Source organism: Melanotaenia boesemani, chromosome 11 (assembly GCF_017639745.1).
Source record: "Melanotaenia boesemani isolate fMelBoe1 chromosome 11, fMelBoe1.pri, whole genome shotgun sequence".
NCBI lineage: Eukaryota > Metazoa > Chordata > Actinopteri > Atheriniformes > Melanotaeniidae > Melanotaenia > Melanotaenia boesemani.
The window spans coordinates 5,864,852-5,888,333 of NC_055692.1; the positions used below are offsets into that span (position 1 = coordinate 5,864,852).

General features: G+C 38.6%; 1 protein-coding gene across 1 annotated transcript in view; it reads right to left on the reverse strand.

Annotated features, from left to right (window-relative positions):
- The window catches only part of adamts3 (ADAM metallopeptidase with thrombospondin type 1 motif, 3), a 202,526-nt gene that overhangs the window by 89,383 nt on the left and 89,661 nt on the right, over nucleotides 1–23,482 (reverse strand). The window contains exons 6-7 of the mRNA XM_042000229.1: nucleotides 15,381–15,464; nucleotides 11,753–11,909 (exon numbers count right to left, since the gene is read on the reverse strand). Coding sequence (XP_041856163.1) covers nucleotides 11,753–11,909; nucleotides 15,381–15,464 — 241 coding nt within the window. The remainder of the gene's footprint in view (nucleotides 1–11,752; nucleotides 11,910–15,380; nucleotides 15,465–23,482) is intronic.

The following is a 23,482-nucleotide window of genomic DNA, read 5'->3' on the forward strand; positions in this document are numbered from 1 at the left end:
GACATGGAAACTAGGGTTTTCCCTTATTATTCTAATCAATAAGCTTAGATGTTTTAATAAATATACCCTCATTAGACAAAATGGGCTCACTTACATTTGTTTTTAGAGCAATTCTCAGTTGTGCGCTTAATGTTTTGAGGGTGTCATTTGTTTTCCGACAAGCTTACCTAATCAGACTAAATTTATAACATTAAGATTTTTCCAATGAAAAGGGAATGACTGATTCTCTGACTTTTTACATCTGTGGAGTTTCTAATAAATTGACAATGATAATATGATTTCTTTTCCTGCACGGTGGCGTGGTGGTTAGCACCGCTTGTTCGATCCTTGGCTGGGGGGATGTTCGAACAGTGGCCTTTCTGTGTGGAGTTTGGATGTTTTCCGCTTGTCTGCATGGGTTCTCTCCAGGCACTCCGGCTTGACCCCACTGTCCAGAGTCATGCGTGCTAGCTTAATTGGTCACGTTAAATTCTTTCTATGAGTGAGTGTGAGTTTGTCTCTCTGTGTTGCCCTGCAATGGACTGGCGACCTGTCCAGGGCATACCCTGCATCTCACCAGTGAACTGCTGGAATAGACTTCCCCGCAATCCTTACTTAGATGAAGTGGCACAGAAAATGATTGAATTAATTTATTTATTTATTGCCATATAATATTTTATTATATCCTCTTGAACTGTGACTTAATGTAAAGCTTTTAATCAAACAGTTGGGCCTGGTGTAAGGTTAGCATATGCAATCAAATATGCTGTTGCAGCTCATATCTATGGCTCTGATTCAGTCATAACTGCTTCAAAAAATTCTGTTTCTTTCTTAATAAGTCACCATCCACTCAAGTAATTTCCTCCCCTGGCTATTTTTGCACTTTAATTAAGGTTGTAATTGCCATGACCGCTTTTGCTTCAGCTAAAATACTTGTTTTTACCAGCCAGGGGAGTGGTAAGTTCAGTACAACTTTTGGCTTCTCAAACCAACAAATGTGCACAAACCCATGAGGCCTGGTTGAGCTCTGGGATCACAAAGACTCTGGACAAGCCGGAACGGGATCAACCTTTATCTCCAAGCAGAGTCAGACATAAACCAAAGCTGTAGGCAAACGAGGCCTGAAAAGTCAAAGAAGCTGTGATGCGTGATGGCAGATTGCATGTCTTTCAGAGATGCAGCTGAATTTCTCCTTGTGGCATTTACATTTCTTCATCTCGGTCCATGACAGTTTAATCAGAAACAGATGTTCTTAGTGCTGAGTTTCATGTCATGGATATTTTCCAAGCATCTTCCATCACCGGCTGTCTGCAGAGATATGGCTGACATCCCATGTGAAAGGCCTAAGTCTGGCCACTTACACTACATTCATAAGTATTCTAAGCATAGAAACTAATTTCCCAGCATCTTTAAAATCTTGTCTCCACTTGACAGAATGACCTCCCTCATTTTTAAATAGATTTTAAAGTCTATTGCAATCATGGGCAGCTTGTTCTTTCTAGCAGATGAAGCAGTGATGAAAGACAGAATTAGATTGGAGCTGCCTTTGTCAAGTTAATTCTTCCTGCATACCAGTCAGATAAACAAAGAATAAGTTGTAACAGTAGCCAGCAGTGAAATGATCTGAAACATGCCATTTCTTCTGCTTCACACATGATTTAATTCAATTTCATTCACCATATTTTGTGATTAATGAACTTGACATTTTAATGCACAGCCTCCCATTAAGGTTTAATACATCTACACTGTGTTACCATGGCTGCAAGGAAGAAAGAAAGGAAGGAAACAATCAGGAAGGATGGAGCAGTCCAAAGAAATGTTGGAAACATGATTAAGAAAGCGAGAGTAGTTGATGTTCGGGTCAGTGGCCAGCTCTAAATTTATATATGAGCATAAAATGCCACTGACCAGAACATCAGCTGTTTTCACCTTCAAAGCGTTCATAATCTGGGTCCCAACATCTCTTCGGACTTCTCCATCCTGATCCTCTTCTTCCTTTCTGGAGCTCTCTTCCACTACCCATCCATAATGCTTTTTGGACTTTTAAATCCTCTCCTATGCCTATATAGACCGGCCCATGCCATGCAACTTCACTTTCTCCTTCATATGCTGGTTTTTGCACATTCTACATTACTTTTGTAATTTCCTGCTTTAATTGCAAGGTGTTGAGTGTGGTACGCGGTGCCCACTATTATAATATATTCATATTCTGTGCAAGATTTAATCTTTACCACTCTGCAAATTCCACAGTCTCCATACACTTTGCAAGTCAAATCATTTTTCTATCAGTTTTCTTAATTCCTAATATAGATATCAGATGAGGGGAAAATAGTAGATTTGTGGGAGCTGTGTCAATTCATTGGAGTGCCAGCTTTTATCTCTTCCTGCACTTTATCATTGGCTGTAATCAGATACTGTCATATTTCTTTTCCTTAAATTCAACAGAAATTGGCTTTAAATTACTTTTTAATAACTATATTTTTTAGATGTATGGCTCCATACACCTCAAGATTATTTGCCTGTTCAATTTTCTGCTTCTATATATGTTGAAACTGTGGCGTGGACACTTCCCAGAATGTGTCACATCAGCTCTGCCTCTTTCACTGAATTTAAATTCAAAGTTCAAGTAAAAGAAAAAAACTTAGCCTTAATGTTCCAACACCTTGTTGAATATATGGCACAGAGAATTGCAGCAGTTCTGAAGCCAAACCCAGTTCTGACAAGATGCTCCCAATAAAGTGGCTGGTGAGTGTAAACATTTTAAATCCAATGAAGCCCCCTTTAAAATTTAAAATCTTTTAAAAGCTAATGTGTAATGGTTGATAATGGTTAATGGGCCTAACCAGATCGGTGGAGTTGACCCATAATAATGGACTTCGTTTGCTTTGTGAAACCAGCAAGATGGTTCAAAAGAGAGAGTGAAGATAGGTCTGAACTTTACTTACTCTTGTAATGTACACTACCAGCACCTTTTAAATCTAATGGGGAAATGTGTCCAAATTATTGACTGGCAGTGTATGTAAACAATTTTCTAGTTCTATCAACACATTTTGGTTTATAGCCTTGACCAGGATCATCATGAAACAAAGGAACAGTTAAAACTTCACCACAAACTATAATCTTAATCAAGAGCTTGTTTGTTCAAGTAGTTTGATGGTTTTTAATTAAATAAACATGCCACCTATTGATGGCACAGCCAGCCTTTCCTTTCCACCTTTCCCATCAACCTCTTATTGTCCGCTCACTCCCAGTGGGCTGATATCTGATAACTTATGTTGTTTATTTCAGCCTGTACGAATGATTCCATTACAAAACATGTCACACAGAGAACAGCGTGTCGCAGAGAAGCTTAATGACGTCTGGCTTCCAGTAGGGCTCTAAACTTGTCAAAATCTAACAATGACTCAAGGGAAGGCTACAGAGAGGTGATTGAAGGATATTTACTCCACCGACAGCATTTTAGTAAATCTGTCTTTGACTAGTAGAGTCTACAGGAGGCCATGAAAGCAATCATGTCCTAATGTCATTGAAGGCATCAAAGCAAGCTGAAGCTGTCGGGTTTAGGAATATTTGATTGATTTTCAATCAGAAGACAGAAGCTTCTGGTTTATTCTCCCAATATTTTAGATTATAGCTGGAAGCTGATGAGAGCTGATTGAAAAATGATTAAAAATCCAAATACATTTAATCTGCAAAACTAATGTTTTTAAGATCTCATGTACTTTCTGCCACTTGAGACGGGGAAAAAAAAACTGGAAGGGAGCTTGAAATTTGCATAGAAAGAAAAGTCAGAGGGCACTTATGATGCACAATGGCCGAGTCAACATCTCTGATGCACAGTGCATCTCTCAGATTAGGTTTTTAGCAATCAGAATAAATGCAATTTAAAACTTGTAGTTGGAGGGATTTTGTGCAGATTCATAAAAAAAGAAAGAATAAATGATAAAAATAAAACACTGATTCTGAACCAAAGAATAGAGGCTGCAGTTCAAAGAAAAAAACACATTATGAAACTAACAGTCATGAGATGAAAGGACCATAATGCCGTGAAGTAATCCAACATGTGACTCAGTATGAGCTCAATATTCAACCCATTCATTCTGCCTCTTTCTTTTTAAATTGCTTTCCCACATTTGGCTCCATTTCATGGTTTTTAGCACACAGTAACTGCAATGCTGAGCATCTAAATAAGAAATCAGAACAAGCTAAATAACCAACACTGTGCCGATGTTTTAAAATGATCTGGTCATTTTGGATTCAAACATAGCTGAAAGGTGTGGATGTTAGCATAAAAGGAAAACTCAGCGAGGCTGCAGGCAGGAGGCGGTTGGTTAAATTGCTTCGGTCTAGAAGGTAAAATGTTTTGATAGAGGCTTGAATTAAGTTCAGTCAGTGCATCCTCAGGGAGCAGAGAGCACAATACACGGTTCTCCTGCCATCTATAAAGAGCAGAAGTCACCATATGATTGTGCAGCAGCCACTCACGCTTCAGTTCTCCTGTGCTCAGTGTAACATAGATGCACCACTTCCCGCATATCAAGATACAAACAGACCCAGACTTTTTTCTGTCAGTGGTAGAGAAAGGGCCTGCTGGGCTCGCCTTTTTATTTATTTATTTTTTTCACTAACACATGATGTGATGGCAAAGTGAAGATGAAAGAGGAGGATGAAAGTTTTTGTCAGCAAGGGAAGCATAGTGCTATGATTTTTATTTGCAGTATGCATGCAGGATCTATTTGCCATGCAAGTTTAAAAAGTCAGCGGAGCAATTCTGAGTGGTTTGAGTCGCAGCATGGGAGCAACTTCAACACCATCTCTCTAATATACTACTGGGCAGAGAAAGGATGTTCGCTTTTGATCATTATCTGTATCGGGTTTGGCCAGATCGTCATGTTCAGAGTTCAGCGTGGGGGTCATCATGTAAAAACTGCAGTCTGCTTAGAAGATGTCAGCATGACCAAATCAAAGCAGGAAAATCTGCTTCTCCATTTGATTTGCTTCACATTTATTTGTGTGAAGTAAATATTTAACCTCTTAAGGTTTTGTTAATCTGGACTTTATTTAAAAAATTATCTGGTGCTAATCTCAAAATGAAGTAAAGATAACATCAAATAAGAAACACTGCATGCATACTGGTCCATACTGGACACATCAACCCTATAAACTCTTTCCCATAAACTGAGCCAAACTGCTGAATTAATGAAAACTCACAGAAACTATGTAGACCTCTTAACTTTTTCCTATTAGAATTATGAGGTTAACTACCAACTAGGAGTTGCTCATCAAATATACCAGATTGGCAGCAAATGTGAGCATTTCTATAAAACCAGAAATTTAGTCAGTTTGCTGGTCTGCAGCTTTCAGTGTGTTAAAGAAAAAACATCAGGAATGTTCCTGGAGAAGCAGTTGTTGCTGGTTATAAGGCCATTTTACAAACTAGCTGGAGTTCATGATTCTACAGTGAGAAAGATTATTCATAGTAGAAAATATTCTATTCATAGTAGAAAACATTAAAGACCCAACCCTCCATCCTCCCAGTCCCAGCAAGTTCAGCACAAACCCAAGAGCCACATCTCAGACTCTCCAGGCCTCAGTCAGCATGTTGAAAGTTAAAGTTCATGACAGAACAATTAGAGAAAAGTCTGAACAAAGTAGCTTCTTTGGAAAGTTAGCAGGAGAAAGCCTGTTCTGTAAGAAAAAGAACATGGAAGGACAGCTTAAGTTGGAAAAGCTGCATCGAGACTTCTGGAAAAATGTCCACAGCAGATGTTTGGTCATAATGCAGCTCAGTGTGTTTGGAGAAAACCAAATAGACTATCAGCACAAACACCTCGTACTGATGATCTGTTCATTTTATAGTTTGTTAATCTGCTTTTCTTACTTTGTTTGTCTGTAGTAACACACAAATTTACCTGTTATGGGATTAATAAAGTTTTATCTTATCTTATCTTGTCTGCCATAAGATCCTGGCACCTTGTAGTCACGAGTAAACCGTGGACTCCTCAGAACCAGTCACATATGAGACCGTTTGACAGCTGAAGCTTGGCTGAAACTGGGTCATACAACAGAAGAATGAGCCAAAGCACAGCAGCAAACCTGCAACAGAAAGACTGATTCTCTCCTTTTGTCAACTAAATGTAAACCTTTTTTTTTTTATGTTTACATAGAAAAATGAGATTGAACATGTTTCCATTATCTGGTTTGGAGCAATTATAAAGAGTGTGTATTGTCATCCGAAGACGGTGGTATAGGCAATTTATATGTGACTATAACAAACACAGAAATGGCCACTTTCCAGACACTACATTTTTCAGGATGAAGACAAATAGAAGTAGTTGGAGCCCTGGCTGGGTCCTCTGCTGCATTCTGGGGTGATTCTCTGTTTATTTTCTTAAAAATGCTGTAATTTTTTTTTTTATATATATATAACAGGAGTAGCAGCTGGTTGTCTGGTTTTTCTGTTTGGTTTTGATTCATTATGCGGGATATTGCTGTTTCTATCTGTCACTTTTTACTTAATCTTCTCTCTTTCTTTCTCTCTTCTCCTCACCCTCCCCCTGTACTCGTTTGCCCCACCAGGCCCTTCATTAACATCAGAACAATACTCGAGTGCTAACGGAGCCCTTTGTCCACAAGGAAGCTTTTATGTCCCTTTATAGCAGCAGCCAGGCCATCATTCTGCTCGCTAAGATGTTGGACATGGCGCGTTAGAATAAAAGAAAGATCAAAGTGATATCAGAGCAAAGATGGTCTCTGATTGAAAACAATGTACCAATTCAATCTGTCTCTAATTCTGATGAACAGTTAATCATGATCTTAATAGTCAAACAATGGGCATTGCAATAAACAAACAAATAAATCAAAAGAAGTGAAATTATATCATTTGTTCTGTCTGGTTTATGAGGAGAAACAATAGAAAAAAAGAGCCAATGTTCCCCACAAGCTTGCCACAAAGCTCCACCTTGATTCCCCCTCCAGAACAAATCCAGCACCAAGCGCCCAGCGGCAGAATCAGCGCCTCTGCATCGGATCAGGCTGGTTTGTCTCCTTGGCACAGTGCTTGCATCCGGCTCTCATTCCCATGACAACCACATGTCTGAAAGTATGAACGTTTCAGATAGAGCTCTGTCACACTGAATTTGTTGATGCCATCTCATTTCATGCCAGGATAAGCGAGAGGAACATAAAGTGTTGCACAATGTTCTTTTTGTCACATTAAAACACATCCAAGTGTATATTTGCATTCTGACCTGACGGGTTCTTCATTTGTTAGATAAAGTTTTAATAAGCTTTTCAACTCAGTGATCTGAAGAACAAACTACATTTTTTTTTGTCTGCAACATCCATGTAAATTACAGGTGACAGACTTCACATCAGTAACTGTGCATTGTTTTAGAGATGCACAGGCTGGATTTTTCTTCCTATTTCTAACATAAAAAATTCAGTTAAATGGAAATTTTTCTGTGAGTGGAACCAGCTTTTATTGTGTATGTTCTGAGTGTTGACAGCCAAGGAGTTTAAGCAATATTTATTTATTATTTGACTGAAAGAATAATAAAAAAAACATTCAGTGGATTCATTTAACTTGACTTTGGTGTTTATCTGCTTTGTGGTGCTGAGTCTCTTTGTGTTTCATTGTCATCTTTCTAGAAAATTCAGATTATGTTGTTTTGAACCAAGAGCCCCACAAACCTGAGCAAAGAGACAGATTTTATAGTGATGTTTACTGGCAGGCACTTTATAGAAGCAAAATAATTTTCCAAACGATGTCTGCCAAACTGTCTTCTGGGAACAAAGTCAATAAATAAGAAGAAAACTCACAGCATCTGTGATGACTGCAAATGATTTTGCAGGTGCATGTAAAAATACACCAATATAATTGGACCTTTAATGCCAACTTTGGACAGTTACTTCTAGGAGCATTTTTTCTGTTTGACAGTAGCCCTGAAAGAAAATGAGAAACTAAATTTCTAGCCAGCCGTTACAAGTTGAATATTCTCCTCTCTTCCTGATGTGGATGCAGATGTAGAACGGAAAAGTTCAGCCAGGAAAAAAAAGTATTGGCAACTGAAATTATTTCTGTGGACTTGACAATAATAATAACTACTTAAATTTACAGTACGGTCAAGGAGAAGCCATGCAACAATATTTAATTGATAAATTCATCCGTCTACCTGGGAAATTGGACTTAAATGTACCTACTTGTCAGAGATATCTACTAAAAATTTTCATGGTGGTGAGTAAGAAGGCCATGGAAAAGGCGTTTGGTTTAGACCTCCTACTGTCAACAGCATGCTGTCTGTTGTGTTGGTTATCTGTGCTGCTGGGATCTATTGTACCATCCTTATGTACTATTTGGTTTGGAAGTTTGAAGCAGCAGTGCTTCTTTCTATATGTATATGAAACAAATTGTCAGCTAATGCTGGTCATGCCAGTGTAACTATCCTCCACTGGTTCATAAAAAAGGTCAAAAAGAAGCAGAAGGCCTCTAAAATATATCAGCCGAGCCATTTTAATGTCTCTCAGTGCTTTTCTTACAGACTCATTTCAGGCAATTTTACACAATATGTTGTTGACATTTCCTCACTGACTGTGACTTATTGATTTTTTTCTTCCAAGTCTGGACAAATAAATGAGCGAACATGTTTTTCTTTCTTTTTTTTTAATTATATATTTTTATATATTATAAAAAATTTTTTTAAAAAAAAGAATGTTTTTCAACAGATAAAGAAAAATGCACTGCCCCCAGCGACCCCCAGCTTCCCTGTCACACCTTTGTCTCATCCTGCATCTCTTAACACTGAAGTGTCATTCACACTGGAATTCACACCTTTCCATGTCCGCCCACTGCCTCGTGATTGCTCAGGATGATGTGAAGTCTAGATTCAATGCAATCCATTGGTTTTCTTAGCTAGACTATTATTTATTGTGAAACTGGCTTGTGCAAACTGGCCTACTAGAAAACCAGGGGTTTTAGTTCGCTTGCAGTGTCAATGCAAACGGACCATCCAGTGACCAAAGTAAGGAGGTGGAGGATGCATCACAGAGCAAAAAGCTGTATATCTTCTGCTGCTCATACTGGACAGATTCTTTTGAAAACTGCAGTAAATTTGAACATCAAAGAAACCCCAAGACTGCATTAATATATTGTTGCTCCAACGTTTACTTGCAGGGAGCAAGGCGCTTTTGGTCCTGACCAATCGATGAGCTGGATTTTCTTCTTGGTCAGTGGTCACTTTGCAGAATAATGCCCCCATCAAGCAGTTGCTGTAATTGCAGGATGACGTCCAGGGTTTTGGTGTGCTTTAGTAAACAGCAAAACAACAACAACGGCATGTGTGAAATTTTTCAGATTTCCCCACCCAGTTGAACCAATTCCTCCAGACTATCCTGCTGTGCTTAGAGCTCCTCTGCCTCCCCCTTCATCCAGTCTGTCTCATGTAGTCAGGTCAAGAAGCAGCTGGAAATACTGAAACAAAGGAAGACGCAGAGCCACTGCAGGGGCGGCAAGGTTTGAATGAATGAATGAAAACATGACTGCTTGGACACTGTTAGCATAGTGGACAGCTTTTCGATGGGGCTCCCATGTAAACCCAAAGGAGAAGATGAAGCTTTACCAAATATGCTTCTAAACCAAGTTCCTTTCAAGCCAAAAAGTAGAAAATATGACAAAAAATATATGCTGGCAAATGCTCAACTTGCCTCATATAAAGTTGCCTACCAGGTTACGCAATGTAAAAACCACAGACTATTATGGAGGAATTAATACTTTCCTGTGTGGACATGGTTTCAACTATGATTGAGACAGAGCAGTCGGCAACTACTGTACAAGCTATTCCTCCTTCCAATTACACCATTTATGACACATCAAAGGACATAGAGGAGCAGCTTAATGATAAGGTGCATGACAGCCGCTTTTTCTGCAGATGGATGAAGCCACTGACAGTGACAAAGACTGTGTGCTGATAACTTATGTCAGATTCATTGATGGAGATGAGATGAGGGAGGAATTGCTTTTTAGCAAACAAGTTCTTGGCAGAGCCACTGCAGAAAAACTGTTTAAAATCATTCACTATTTGAAAGAGGCCAATCTAAAATGGGAGGACTGTTCAGGGATCTGCACAGACGGGGTACAGGCTATGGTTGGAAAAAGAGGAGGGCTGCAAGCGCGTCTCCCCAGTGTGCAGTGGATGCACTGCATGATACCCCGCAAAGCACTAAAACAGCTGAGTTGGGAGCTGAATGACCTACGTGATCCACTACATCAAAACACAACCTGTCAACGCCTGGATTCTTTGGCACTGCGAGGAAATGGGCTTCATGTTCTGTTTCACGAGGTCTGATGGTAAATGCACCTTGTACTTATATAGCACTTTTCTAGTCATCTTAACCGCTCAAAGCGCTTTACACTGCATCTTACATTCACCCATTCACACACACACTCATACATAAATACTCATATAAGACTGCTCTTCCTCCTGAGCTCCAGCCGCTCATGTGGGAAGGTGCTGTCCAGGGTTTTTAAAGATGAGATGATCTTGCCCACACATTTTTACTATAACAGGTTCCTCATGAAACCTCAGTGACATGTGTCTGAAACTCAGTGAACTGAATTTGCAGATGCTGGGCACAAACACACACCTCCAACATGTGGCAGACTAAGTCACATCACCTATCAGAAAACTTGAGATGTGGCAGCAACAAACCTAAAGTTATTCATTGAAGACAACAAGCTGCAGAACACAGTGATCTCATGCATGATAACACACATCTTTGCCCTTCAGAAACATTTCCAGAGTTATTTCCCAGTGCAAGAATATGACTGGATCCGTGACCCCTTCAGCACAACTTCAGTACATCCGAGGAGGAAAAGTTCATGGATGTCACCTCTAATTCAACTATGAGGCTGCAGTTTAATTCAAAGTCACTGGTTGAATTTTGGATTGGAGAAGAGAAAGATTACCCACTGCTAGGCAATCTTGCATCCTGTTATGTCTGCAGCCACCTTTTGGTGTAGTAGTATCAGAGGTAGTGACTCACTGTGAAACTTAACACACTGATAAAGAAGTCTGGATCTGTGCTATTCTGGTGCCTCCATGAAAGAATGGTGCAATAGCTGCTCAATATGAGAAAGAAACACAGCAATTACATAATACAGAAGACAAATACAAAGAGTGTTCAGTCAGAGGTCTCTTCAGCTCCATTGCAACAAAGATCAGTGCAGGAGGTTTTTCCTGCCTATATCTACAACTCTATATAAAGGCTTTTAATCTAATGGCAAACTATTGATTTTTACATCAAAGTAATTTCCTGTTCTTAGATAAATCAGCTGGCAGAATTTCTGAACAGAAACAACAAGAGTTCATCAAAGATGAATATCATGAACACCTCTGCAAGAATTTGTCTAAATCTGAGGCATTGAAGTTTAACATAACAAAGAAATTCTAAACATTGTGCTTGTACTTAATGGTGCCAATACCAAGACTTTTAATTAATCAGTTAATCAATGAGATCGTTAAATCATTAGTTAATCTCAAACAATACTTTCTTAGAAGCAGCTTGTTAAATATGCAGCATGAAATTTGCATAATCTTACTCTTGAAAATCAAGTCTAAGGCTCACGAATATCTGTCAAAAATGAGTCCATAATCATCTTGGATTTGGGTGGCTATATTTAGACCAGCGTCACAGGGCAGCTCACAATGCTGCAGGCAAACACACACTCTGCACACTTTTATTTGACTCGTTCTATGCATGTGCTCTGAGGCCTTACCCTGCATGCCTGTTGGGCCAAATCCTTGGCGAGTGAGGAAAATTGCGTGGTCGTGGTGTTCAGCATGATCAGGGTCGCCTTTCTGCTGCACAAAAGCCCAGCGGCACACATTCTCCAGGCTCCGTGAAGGATTTCCTCTTTCAATAAGGCTGATTGACTGGCAGACAAGAGACAGAAAACATGTTACCACTGAACATTGCTTTCTGGAAGTAGCCCTAAAAAGCAGATTGCTAATCTTTAGAGTGAACAGCATCTTCTGTGGACCCAGAGTGGAGTTTCTGAGCTGATAATACAAAGATAAACTCATTTTCCCTTGTAGAATTTGAAAAGAAAGATACTTGGTGAAAAACCATCAAAATGCAAATTTATTTAGGTGACACAGCGATCTCAGCACCTACATTCCTTATTTGGTTGAAACAAAAATGACTTCATTGGTTTCAAAACTTACAAAAAACACATCTGGCTGACAGGTGAGAACTGATCATCATTCAAATTGCAAAGTTACATTAACTATTGGGGTGTAAGGGTACATGTATCCGTAGGGCTGGGTGATATGGCCTATAACTCATATCCTAATATCTTTTTTGCCTTATCCTGATACACGATATATATCTTGATATTTTGAAATCTCCTCTAAAACACAGTATAAATGATGAATTCAACATTGTATGAATAAAAGGACAACAGTAGGATTTAAGTAAACTCTACTAAATTTAACTTTATTGTGATTTTTTTAATTTCAAACTTTTTATTCTGAACCGGAGACCTGCTCTCATGGACTTAATAAAACACAATGTTTTGCATTAGGGGGGGACCCCAATACCCTAACATCAACCCCAGCCACCCCTACAAGATAATGGTTACTTTACTTTTTAATTACTCAATTACTATCTTGTATATTTTTTCATTCAATTATTTTATATTCAGATATTATCTTATTATCTTATTGTCTCTACATGCACACACGGGTGAGCTGCATTCCCATCAGCAGACAGAGAGCGTGTGTTTTAAATGTCAAAACAAAAAACAACTTTAAAAAACATTTATTTTTTATTTTTTAATAAAAACTTTAAATGTGTTTGTTCACACTATTCATTAATAGACATTACTATCTGATGGAGCCAGGGCGGTATCATCCAGCAGCAGGTTTGCACGTTTCATTGTCAGCATGGTCATGAAATCATCTGCTCTGAACGCAGCTGGGAGCTGCTGCTGCTACGTGAGGACCAAGCCTCTTCGGAGTGTTTTTGGACATGGGAGGGATCTGCGCTGCACCCCATTAGCTGCGTTTAACTTAACAGTATTTCGCATAATAAAAACGATATTTCTAAAGTTTTGACAAAATTGCGATTTGCAGGCGTTTCCACTGAATGCATTAAACTAGAATGCACATTAGCCGCTGTTCCTGTAAAATCCCGTCCCACGGGACTCCCCTTTGAGGAGGAAGGAGATTTCTAATTCTTTGTAAAACTCTTGCATTTTGCTGTTGTTTGCAATCAAGGATGGCAGTTATATTTTTTCTTTAACTGTTTGTAAAAAGATCTCCGTCTCCTCCTGCATCTACTCATACTACTACCCATATTTTTATTTATTTATTTTTTTGATTTATTAACCTTATAAAAGTTGATGTCCCTCAGGGGGACATTGAGAATAGACGGTCAAACTGTGGCAAAGTGTGCCAAAATGCCATTTTGGAGACCTCGTCTGAATTAAAACCTCTCTAAGTTTGTTCTGCTACACCTTATCAGTGCAGAAACAGTGTTCACATATTGCACTACGAGCTGATAGAGGTTTAGAGTTCTAAATAGTCATATTTATCCTGACCTTGTTTTTATTTAGCCTGAAACATGTTTTGTTTGTACTATGTGCCTTTCCATTTATTCCTGCCAGTGACATACTAATATATTGCCAGTATATACTAATATTTACACATCTTGCGTGTTCCCTTTACTACGATTCCAGCAGTATTCAAATAGACCTTGTGATTGCAAAGATATCTTCTTTTCATTATGGATATTCAGTTTTTGAGCAGAGGACTAAAATAAATCGTCACAAGGCTCAAAGGGTCAAATGCAATCTTTATTTTTCATTTCCATATATACTATAAATCTGCTGATGTCCATCATAAGGAAATGCATGTCTTTTGGGACTGACATGCTGACGCTAGCTGTTGTTTTCTGGTAGAATAGGTGCACTGAATTACCATGACAAAATGAGAATACTACAAGGAGAGAAGCATGTTGGTCTGAGACAAATTAATCTTAATGTGCACACTGTGTAAGTAATAAGGCCTCCTGTAATATAACACCAATGTTGGCTCAGAACGAAAGTTTTTTTACTTAAAATTGTTTTCAAAATGTGCTGGAGGCCAAGAGCAACCACGTCTGAAAGATTATCATAATCTTGAGAAAATCTCTTTATCTTGAGTTAACTTTGAGATGATGGAATAATTTCTGTAAAATATTGTTTTGTTTTGAACTATAACAAAACTAAAAACTGTCTCTTTTTCAGAGGCCAGAGAAGTGATGCCAGGAAGGAAACAGAATACAATATGCATGCTTTAACTTAGTGTAACCAACTGCAATCATTACTAATGAAAGGAGGTGCTAACCGCTCAATTTTTAGCTAAACTTGATCATCTTCTGACCTCAAGAAAACAAAGCGTGAAACCTTGTTATAACCAGGTAAAGTAGGTGGTTATTTTGAGAGAACAAAAAGAACTTTATGATTTCAAGATAATGTCATCAAAAACCTTTAATTGTACTCTTCTCCATAGAGTAGAATACAATATAGAAAACAGTAAAATGTGCCAAGTAGCATAAGGCTGCAATTCAAAAGAAATTAAAGTACAGTTAAACTTTCTTGTTGCTCTCAGTTCAGATCCATGGACAGCAGACTGTGAACTGATTCATTAAAGTCTAACATGTTTCAAGAATGAGGAAATAATTTTGGGTGTATGTAACAGCCAGATTTTCTTAGTGCCCTTCAATTTCTGCTCAAAGTTTCATTACAGAAAATGATAGCATGTGAATTTCAACCTGCCAGAGTCTGCACCGTCTGTCTCACCATTTGGACAAATAGCTGGTCATTTAGAAATGATGCATTCCTCTGCACCCAGGGACAACACAGATAAACCGGTGTGGTACATTGATTTAACGCAAGACAAGGGAAGGGCTCTTCCTCACATCTGTCGAGTCTGATGACTTTGGTGATGTATTCCTTTGGCGTTACAAATAATTTAACAGAAATAGGAAGATTTTGTCTTTTCACCTCATATACACTCTCCTCCTGCCGTGTATCCTTCTGTTTTCTTTATGCTATTTTTGGTTAGCAGCTAATGGAGAAAAGCAGTAAATTGTCCACTACAACCATCATTTATTCACATACTTTTCAAAAAATGTTTTGCTTTTGGCAGAGAAATGCTAAGATATTCAAGATAAGCCGAAAATAAGACCAATGTCCATTGTTTGCATTTCCTGTTGAAAGAGAGCAACAGCCATCACTACTTATCCTTAATTTTCAGGGAAACGAGAACCTTCTCTGCCTTTATTCCGCTTAGAAGAGTTTTGTGATTTTTTTAAGGGAGAGAAAAAGGAGAGCAACAACCAGAAATGGACAGTGAACTCACCTTGGCATACCCCAGCATGATCATCCTCACCAAGACCACGTTGATGTGCACTCCCAGCGATTCGTCATGGTAAATCTCATTCACCTGAAAGCGGAGAATAGATGTTACTTTTTGCAGATAACACTTGACCTTCCATCCTGCTACAGCTGAACTTCTGCCTCCACTTAACAGTAGAAGGGAGAACCAACCAGAGGATTACTCACAACTAAATAACTGTAATCACAGAACTGTGTAAGTACAGTCCTGCTGCACTCAGAGACGTAAATACAGCAGGGTGTGTTCTCTGAGGAAGAAGGCTGTATGAGTAGAGAAAGAGATCAGCAGCTAAATGTTTGTGTCTATAGTCTTTATACTTGGAAACAGTACTCTAATAGAGTTGTGAACAAAAATGACTTTCATTTTAAATTATTTTAAACATAATTCCAGTCATCCTTTCATTTAGGAACTATTAATAATTTTCATTTGGGAGCATCAGTGCATCTTCGGAACTTGTCTGATATCATGGATACTATATTCGGTCCCAGTGCCTCGTCTGCGTTAGGATTTTACCTCGGCCAAAGCAAAGGTCATGTATTCGATGGCGTCTGTCTGTCTGTCTGTTAGCAACATAACTCAAAAAGTTATGGATGGATTTCAATAAAATTTCCAGGAAATCTCAGAAAAGGAATAAGAGACAAGTGCTTAGGTTCTGGTGGTGATCCAGGAATTCTTTAAAGGATTCTTTACTATAGGGAGATAATTTTGCCATTAGAGCTTTTTACTGAAAAATAACACCCACAACCATTAGCAAAAAAAAAAAAAAAAAAAAAGAAAAGAAGACAATGGCTTGGCAGAAGTCTGCACTCTGAGTGCTTCTATTATTATTATAAATTTTTTTTTTTTCTGTTTTTGTGCATCAAAAAAAGCCTGATGGACCATTAGGCACAAATATGTTTGTATATGTCCCGATCTGATAGAACTAGGATGCAGATATAGATACATCATCTATTTTTTTTCTTTTTCACTCCAGAGAAACCAGCAGGAGTTGGTGTTGGCTGCTTTTTCTGAAGGTTCAGCCTGTATCCTGCAGGCTTGAAAGTACAGAACAGGATGAGTCAGTGAAGTGCTCCTCAAGCAAATTTGAATTAAGGTGCAAAATAATGTTTTTCTCACGCACACATGCTCAAGCATTCTAATTTTGGTAGTCAACAATATTTTAGAGTACAGACGTGTTATCTTTATTTATTCTGTCCTCCTGAATCTGCACAGTGTGTGGCATTGTATTAAATACACTGGTTAACATTTTACATATGCAAGCTAAGATGCGAAGTCTTATCTTAAAACTTTATACATTTAAAAATTAGATTAATTATAAACTGCCTCTCCAAAAAACAAACAAACAAGAAGAAAAAACCAAACAAAAAAAGCACCCTAATATTGTCACTGGACCTCCTTTAGCTTTGATTACAGCAGCATTCGCTGTGGTATCATTTTAATAAGCTTTTGTAATGTTTATTTATTTCAATCAAGATTTGCATCCATTATTATTTGACATCTTATAATGATGGGAGAGTCAGACCATTGTGCAAAGCCTTCTCCATCACATCCCGAAGATTCTCAGTGGGAAGATTCTCAGTCAGATCATGGACTGCACCCACAGGCTTGTACATTAGGCACTAAGCTTGATGGCTGCATCACTTCATCTGCCTCCCTTCTAACCCTGATGCTCCCATCACTCTGGAACAGGGTAAACCTGGTCTCATAAGACCACATGACTTTCTTCCTATGCTCCAGAGTCCAGTCTTTATGCTCCACATCAAAGTGAAGCATTTCCCCCCCTTTTATTCTCACTGTGGTTTTCTTAAGGCTAAAAAACTGTAGTCCCATTTCCTTGAGTTTCCTTCACACTGTGCACGTGGTATGATCTTATTCTCACTAGTAAACATAGCTGTGAATTCTGCTATGGATTTTTAAGATTTAATTTAACCAATTATTTAAGTGATCGCCAATCACCATCATTCAAGATTTTTTTCCAGCCACATTCCGTCCTGGAAGATGATGGTTTCTCACTATCCTTCCAGCTTTTAATAATGGGCCAGACAGTTCTTTACCCAGTTTTAGTAGTTCCTACAGTCTCAGATTTTTTCTCTGCTTGTTACCAATGAGCTGACCCTTCTTAAACAGACTGACATATTTTCCACAACTACAGGACGTGTCTTTCCACACGGTGGTTCCACATGGTTGGGGTTAAATAACTTGTTGCTACTGAAAAATAATCACCCTGCAGTAATTATCTTATTGGAGGCTCGTACCTTTTTGCTTAGTTAAACCGAGGTGATTGGGCAGTCTATTATCCTTCCATCAACCAGTTTGTTCTTTACAGGGTCTCAGAGGGTTAGAGAAGGAGCCTTTTACATCTCAGATGCCATAAGGTGAGATGTAGGATTCACCCATCAGCAGTCTACCACAGAGCAGCCAATTTACAATCCCCAATTAACCAACCACGCAATCATTTATTTAATGCAGGAAATCAGAGCTCACTGTGAGTCTTATCCACCACCATGCATATATTATGGTATGAGATTAGCAGTTTTCTCATGTGACTGTGTGGGTTTTATCTGGATCCTCTGGTTAAAAGTTTGGTTTTTTGGTAATTTTAAGTTGCTGCAGGTATGAGTGAGAAGTTTATACTAGTGTTTCCAAATCAGCAAATTTAACTATAATAACCATCTTTTTTTTCTTCTTCTTCTTCTTGTGTGCAAATACAATTTTAATTTAGTTTTGACATGAAAACTTAACTACCACTATTTTGAAATGTAGAAAAAGAAAATGACATGCATGACACACGGTTATGTAATAAAGAATGTTAATACATAACCATAGGTTGTGTTTTGACATCCGTTTGCGTAGATCAGTGTTTCTCAGTCCTGGCCCTCTGGGACCACTGCCCTGCATGTTTTAGAGGTGTCCATCTTTAACACACCTGACTCAAATGAATGGCTCATTAGCAGGCTTGCAAAGAACTTGACAAGCATTTCAATTAATCTGAATCAGGTGTGCTGGAGCTGGAAAGAACTAAAACATGCAGGGCAGTGGTCCCTGGGGACCAGGACTGAGAAACACTGGCGTAGATAATGAATCATGATTAATGCCAATGTGTGAGTAAGATTATTCCCTGAATGCAAACTAATCTAATAATCTGCATCCCATACCGGCTTTAAAGAAATTCTCTGTCTGTATTACACCCGAAAACATGGAAACATGGACATCACACAGTTTATTGACAACTGACCTTAAAAAGTCTCAGAGGAAGTTGTTTAGCTGCTCATCACACACATCACCATGTCAATAAGTGACTGCCTTTATTGAGCACCGATTGAATGAGTGAACACTGATTTCTGGTCGTGTTATTGATAGACCTAATTAGTAACCATAAATTTTATGGTAGGCCAGATTTTCTTTAGGCCAGTGATTTCTCTCAACTTTCCCACCTGATTGCACAACATCTCAATGTTCTCCACACAAGGAAGGCAAGACAGTAAAAACAACTATTCCAACAGTGTGTAATCACACGATTAGATGTCTAAAGCGACCGAGGTGAGCTTGGTAGTCCAAATGTGACCGGGCTCCACAGATGGAGGGGCTTTGAGCAGAAGACGAAATAAAGCTGGTCACTGCTGGCAGAGCAGCTGTGCTCGGCGGATAGCTTCTCCTTCGGGGAGAACTGGCGTTGCACCACATCGTATCAGACACGGCGATCTGTTTCCTCGGAAACTGCACGTCGGTCCTGATGCTCCAGTTTCTGAACACATCCTCCATACATTTACAGTAGGACTCAGTCCTTCTTGCCTTATAATGAACATCTTCCCTCTCACATTTCATTTATCATCTCAGATTTATTAGATGAGAACAGCAACCACACATGCCTGAAGGGAGGAAGGCATCTTTCTGCTTCCTCATCATCTAAAAACTGGAGTTTCATGGGGAGAATCTAATAATCAGTCGTGTATTAGGACATCCATTAAGGTGTGAGCATAATTTATAACAATCTGATGTGATGTGTGTTTTTCAGGCTTGTAACTTGTTTTAGACACACAAACAAGTAAAGTTTCATAAAATCATCTCTGAAGATAAAAGAATTTAATCCCTAAAAAGTGTTTTTGGTGGACAAATTTTAAGTTTTCCAAGTGTTTTTGTAAAACAAGTCTCGAGGTCTTTAGGGATTACCTGACTTTCATTGACAATGTCACAGAACGGCTCACGAGACTACGATCAAGTACATGTTCCTGAAGCTCCTTGTAGAGGAAACAGAAGCCAGACCCCCTCTCTCAGTAAAAAGAGACGACTATAAACACATGTTTTTGAGGTCATTTTATGCCTCGGGAGGATTATTTTATATTTTCCACCTTTGTGAATAATTTTTTGTTGCAATTCTGAGTCTCTGTGGAACAACTTTATTTACATTTGATGTCATTCAGCTCCAAAAAAAGTGACTTTCAAAACAACAAATATAAAGTTTCTTCACAGAGAACCCTGCAGACACCTCGAGCCTAAAACTATCAGTAAAAATTTTAACATGCCATTCGTAAGAACAGGAGAGCTCTTTGGAGAAGAACAAATTATTTAAAAAACACAAAGCAATAAAAGTTATGAAAACAAAAACTTAAAATATAAACCAAACACAGCAGTAACTACAACAAACTAACGGCTGTTTGGTTGGAGGATTTTTTTCAGCTTGTTGCTCAAACGATAAATTGGAAGGAGAATTTTGTGCTTTCAGAGAATGGAAGTTAGAAAATGGATTATATTTATTCTCCGTGTAAAGAAAACCTGATCACATATTTCTGTGTAAAATTGCTTTTCTTTAGCTCCTGACCTTAATCTTATCCAGTAATATCTGAGGTAATTTTGAATCTCCAGTAGCTCGTGTTGGACACGTTGCTGTGTCAACCTGACCGTGCCCCTTAAGAAATGGTTAAAACTAGAAGAACTTGTCAGGCTTGAACAGTCTTGACCTCATCCCAGCCCAACAAGCTGGACTGCTGACTGTCAGCAACACTGATGTTGGATCTCACTAATCCTCTGGTGTCTGAATGGGAACAAATCCCTGCAAACGGGCTCCAAAAATCTGCTGGAAAGTCTAAAATGAGATAACTGGGGGCTGTTATTGTGGCAGAATACTGACCATGGTTTTGTGAAATTATTATAAAAAAGCCCATATGGGCATCCAGATGTCTAAACTGTTTGCAAGCACTGACAGACTTTTGGACATGCACGTATGCACCAGGACATATTACGTAGGTCACCACCAACACGGTGCTTTGTTCACATGCTGTGATAAGTGGTGTTTATCAGGCCAGTGTGCAGCTGTAAGCTATTTTTCTACATCTAATTACATTAAATAATACACCAGCCCTATAATAAATCCCACCCATGAGGGTTAAAGTGACACAGACAAGAATCTGATTAAACTGTAAAGTGAAGAAAATTTTATTTGTGAGTCAAGTTGCTGCACTGGATTCTCAACCACCGCATTCAGTGGAGTGTATTGTAGCCCATTGTAAAAAAGGTACCAAAAAAGTAATGCCATAGATAACAAAAAAGTTCCAAATAAAGAAAGAAAGCCCTAAAAATCTCCCCCTGTGGTTCACACATCATCCAGGGATAGGAATATAAATTGTTGTATTTTTTCTATTTAGCCAATCTTTAACCAGGAGAGTCCCACCTCTGTTTCAAAGTGTTGTTTTTTTAAATGATTAAGAGAAACAAGGTCTTGAAATTGTAAAATATAATGTAGAATATTCCAGTCTGAAGAAGCACAGTACTGAAACACTGCAGGAACACGGGGGACAAACAAGGTGCAGAAATCCTGAGAGCGTGAAGCATGAGAACCATCAGTCTTTTGCTGGAGATGCACATACAGATAAGCAGGAAGCAGAACGAGAATGTCTTTGTAAATTGATCTGTATCAGTGTGTATGCCTGCGGGTTACCAGATCAGTTCACAGTGGTGAGTCTGTGATTCACAGCTAGTTATAAAACGAAGGCAGGCATGCTAAACTAAATCAGAACCTGGGCAGGGGCATGCATGTATAATAGATTTCCTTTATCCAAAAGTAGGAAGAAAAGTAGCAGCAACTACTGCACATTTTACTTCCAAAGTGAGAAGATGATCATCTGTTTATATACGTTCATCCCTGTATGTATGTTTTCTTATTATTCTTGTTTATTTCTATCTGTTTAAGCTTCTTCTTTTTCTCTTCCATTTCTTTTAGTCTTTCTGGTTTATTTTAATTCTCCTTTACATAAAGCACTTTGAGTTGTCTTGTACATGAAATGTACAAACAAATAAACCTGCCTTGCTCTCTGAAGCTGAACAACACTGGAATCTCTTGGAAGGTTTTGTTTGTTTTGTGTTGCCTTTTTTTTTTTTTTTAACCAGCACAGCTCAGAGGGAAGCTGGAAGCTGGAAGAAGCTCATCTGACTGGATGGACCACTGAATGCTATCCCAGGTCCTTCATGTCAACCTCTGTCAGCCTCAAATAGCAGCGTTGCATGAAAGCTTTGCATGCACTCTACACACTCTGTCCTGTGTCTTATGAAGATGGCACGATGTGCATTTTTAGATGGAACTTTTACAATCACTGTAAATACTTATTCGCTTAGAAATCGTGTGTGTTAGGGGTGTAAATCACAAGTCTGATCACAAAATTATACAGGCTCAATGGATTTCACTTTAATGTCTGCAGATATCACTAATTTTTCCACAAGACCATTTTGATGCAATTCGAAAAAAATTTGTCCCTCAAGAGGAACTCGTATGTTCGTACTATACTTGAGAAAAATTGATGCTGCTGTAATATGAACTTCCAAACTCTGGGATAAATGTAGTTTTCTCTCATCTTAAATCTGTCTTCATGAAGCTTAATTTGTTTCAAATGTTCCAAACAGAGCTGAAGCTCAGTGCGCAGGTAAGTTTCAATGCAAATATTGCTGCAGTACCTAATAGACACCAATAGAGGGCGATAAAACTCAAGCATCACTTAGATTTTAAAGAGAACTTTCACTTGGAGGACCATGATGGTGATGACAAAAGGAAAGTCCTGCCATCATCCTCTGTTGGTGTCTTGAGCAGACGAATGAGTTTAAAATAATTTTTCACATTATTAAATGTGTAAAAAATGCAGTTAATAATCTTAAAAGATAAAACTGAAGGTGATGTTGGTCGGAGGCGTCAGTGTTGAGGTGATGAGTGAGTTCTTTTATCATGACATGTGAGCCAAATGGAAAGCCAGAATCAATCCTCAGCAGTGTGAGAGGAAAAGCTGATTGCATAAGACATTTCTGTGTGTTTTTTTTTATTTTATTTTATGTGCACAAAGACTGAAGCTGATTCATGTTCACCAATTTTTGTTAGAGACTGCTGGAGAAAAGAAAATCCTGAAGTGAAGATGATGCAAGACCTTCAAGTCACAAATCTCCTTCATTCTGAGATCCAGCCAGATAAAAATGCAAAAAAGACAGAAATAAATAAATAAAAACTTCTTAAATATATTTGTAAGCCATTTTTTTGGGCTGTTTGTAAATGGAACTGAATAAATCCGGCATTTGACCAACCAGAAGAGTGGAGCTGTATGTGCAGGCCAGCTATGCAAGAGAGGGATGCAGATGGATAAACAATTGAGGATAAAATGAGAATACCCAATGGACACTAGCATTGATTTTATATCAGACAAACTGTCCTCAAAATAAACAACACTGACTTGCCAAAAGTCTGCACTCGCTAATGGAGCTTCATTAACGACGGCCAATACAACATTTGATTCACAGCTCATTTGCTGAAGCAGACTGGAAGCCAAACGTTGGAAATTAAGCTGTTGTTGCTTAAAGTTGTGGCCTCCATGTCAGCGCCGAAGACAAACAGACGCAAACACATGCAAACATACAAGCTCATTAACTGCGCCAACGCTTACAATCCTCAGGAGGTCGATGCGTGTGAAGAAGAAGCGGCTTTTTCCTGATTAACAGCACGGATCAAAGAGAACAACAAGGTAGAAAGTGTAAGGGAGTAGATGACGAAATAAAAAGGTGATGAGGGCAAAAAGATGACAATGAGCGGAAGA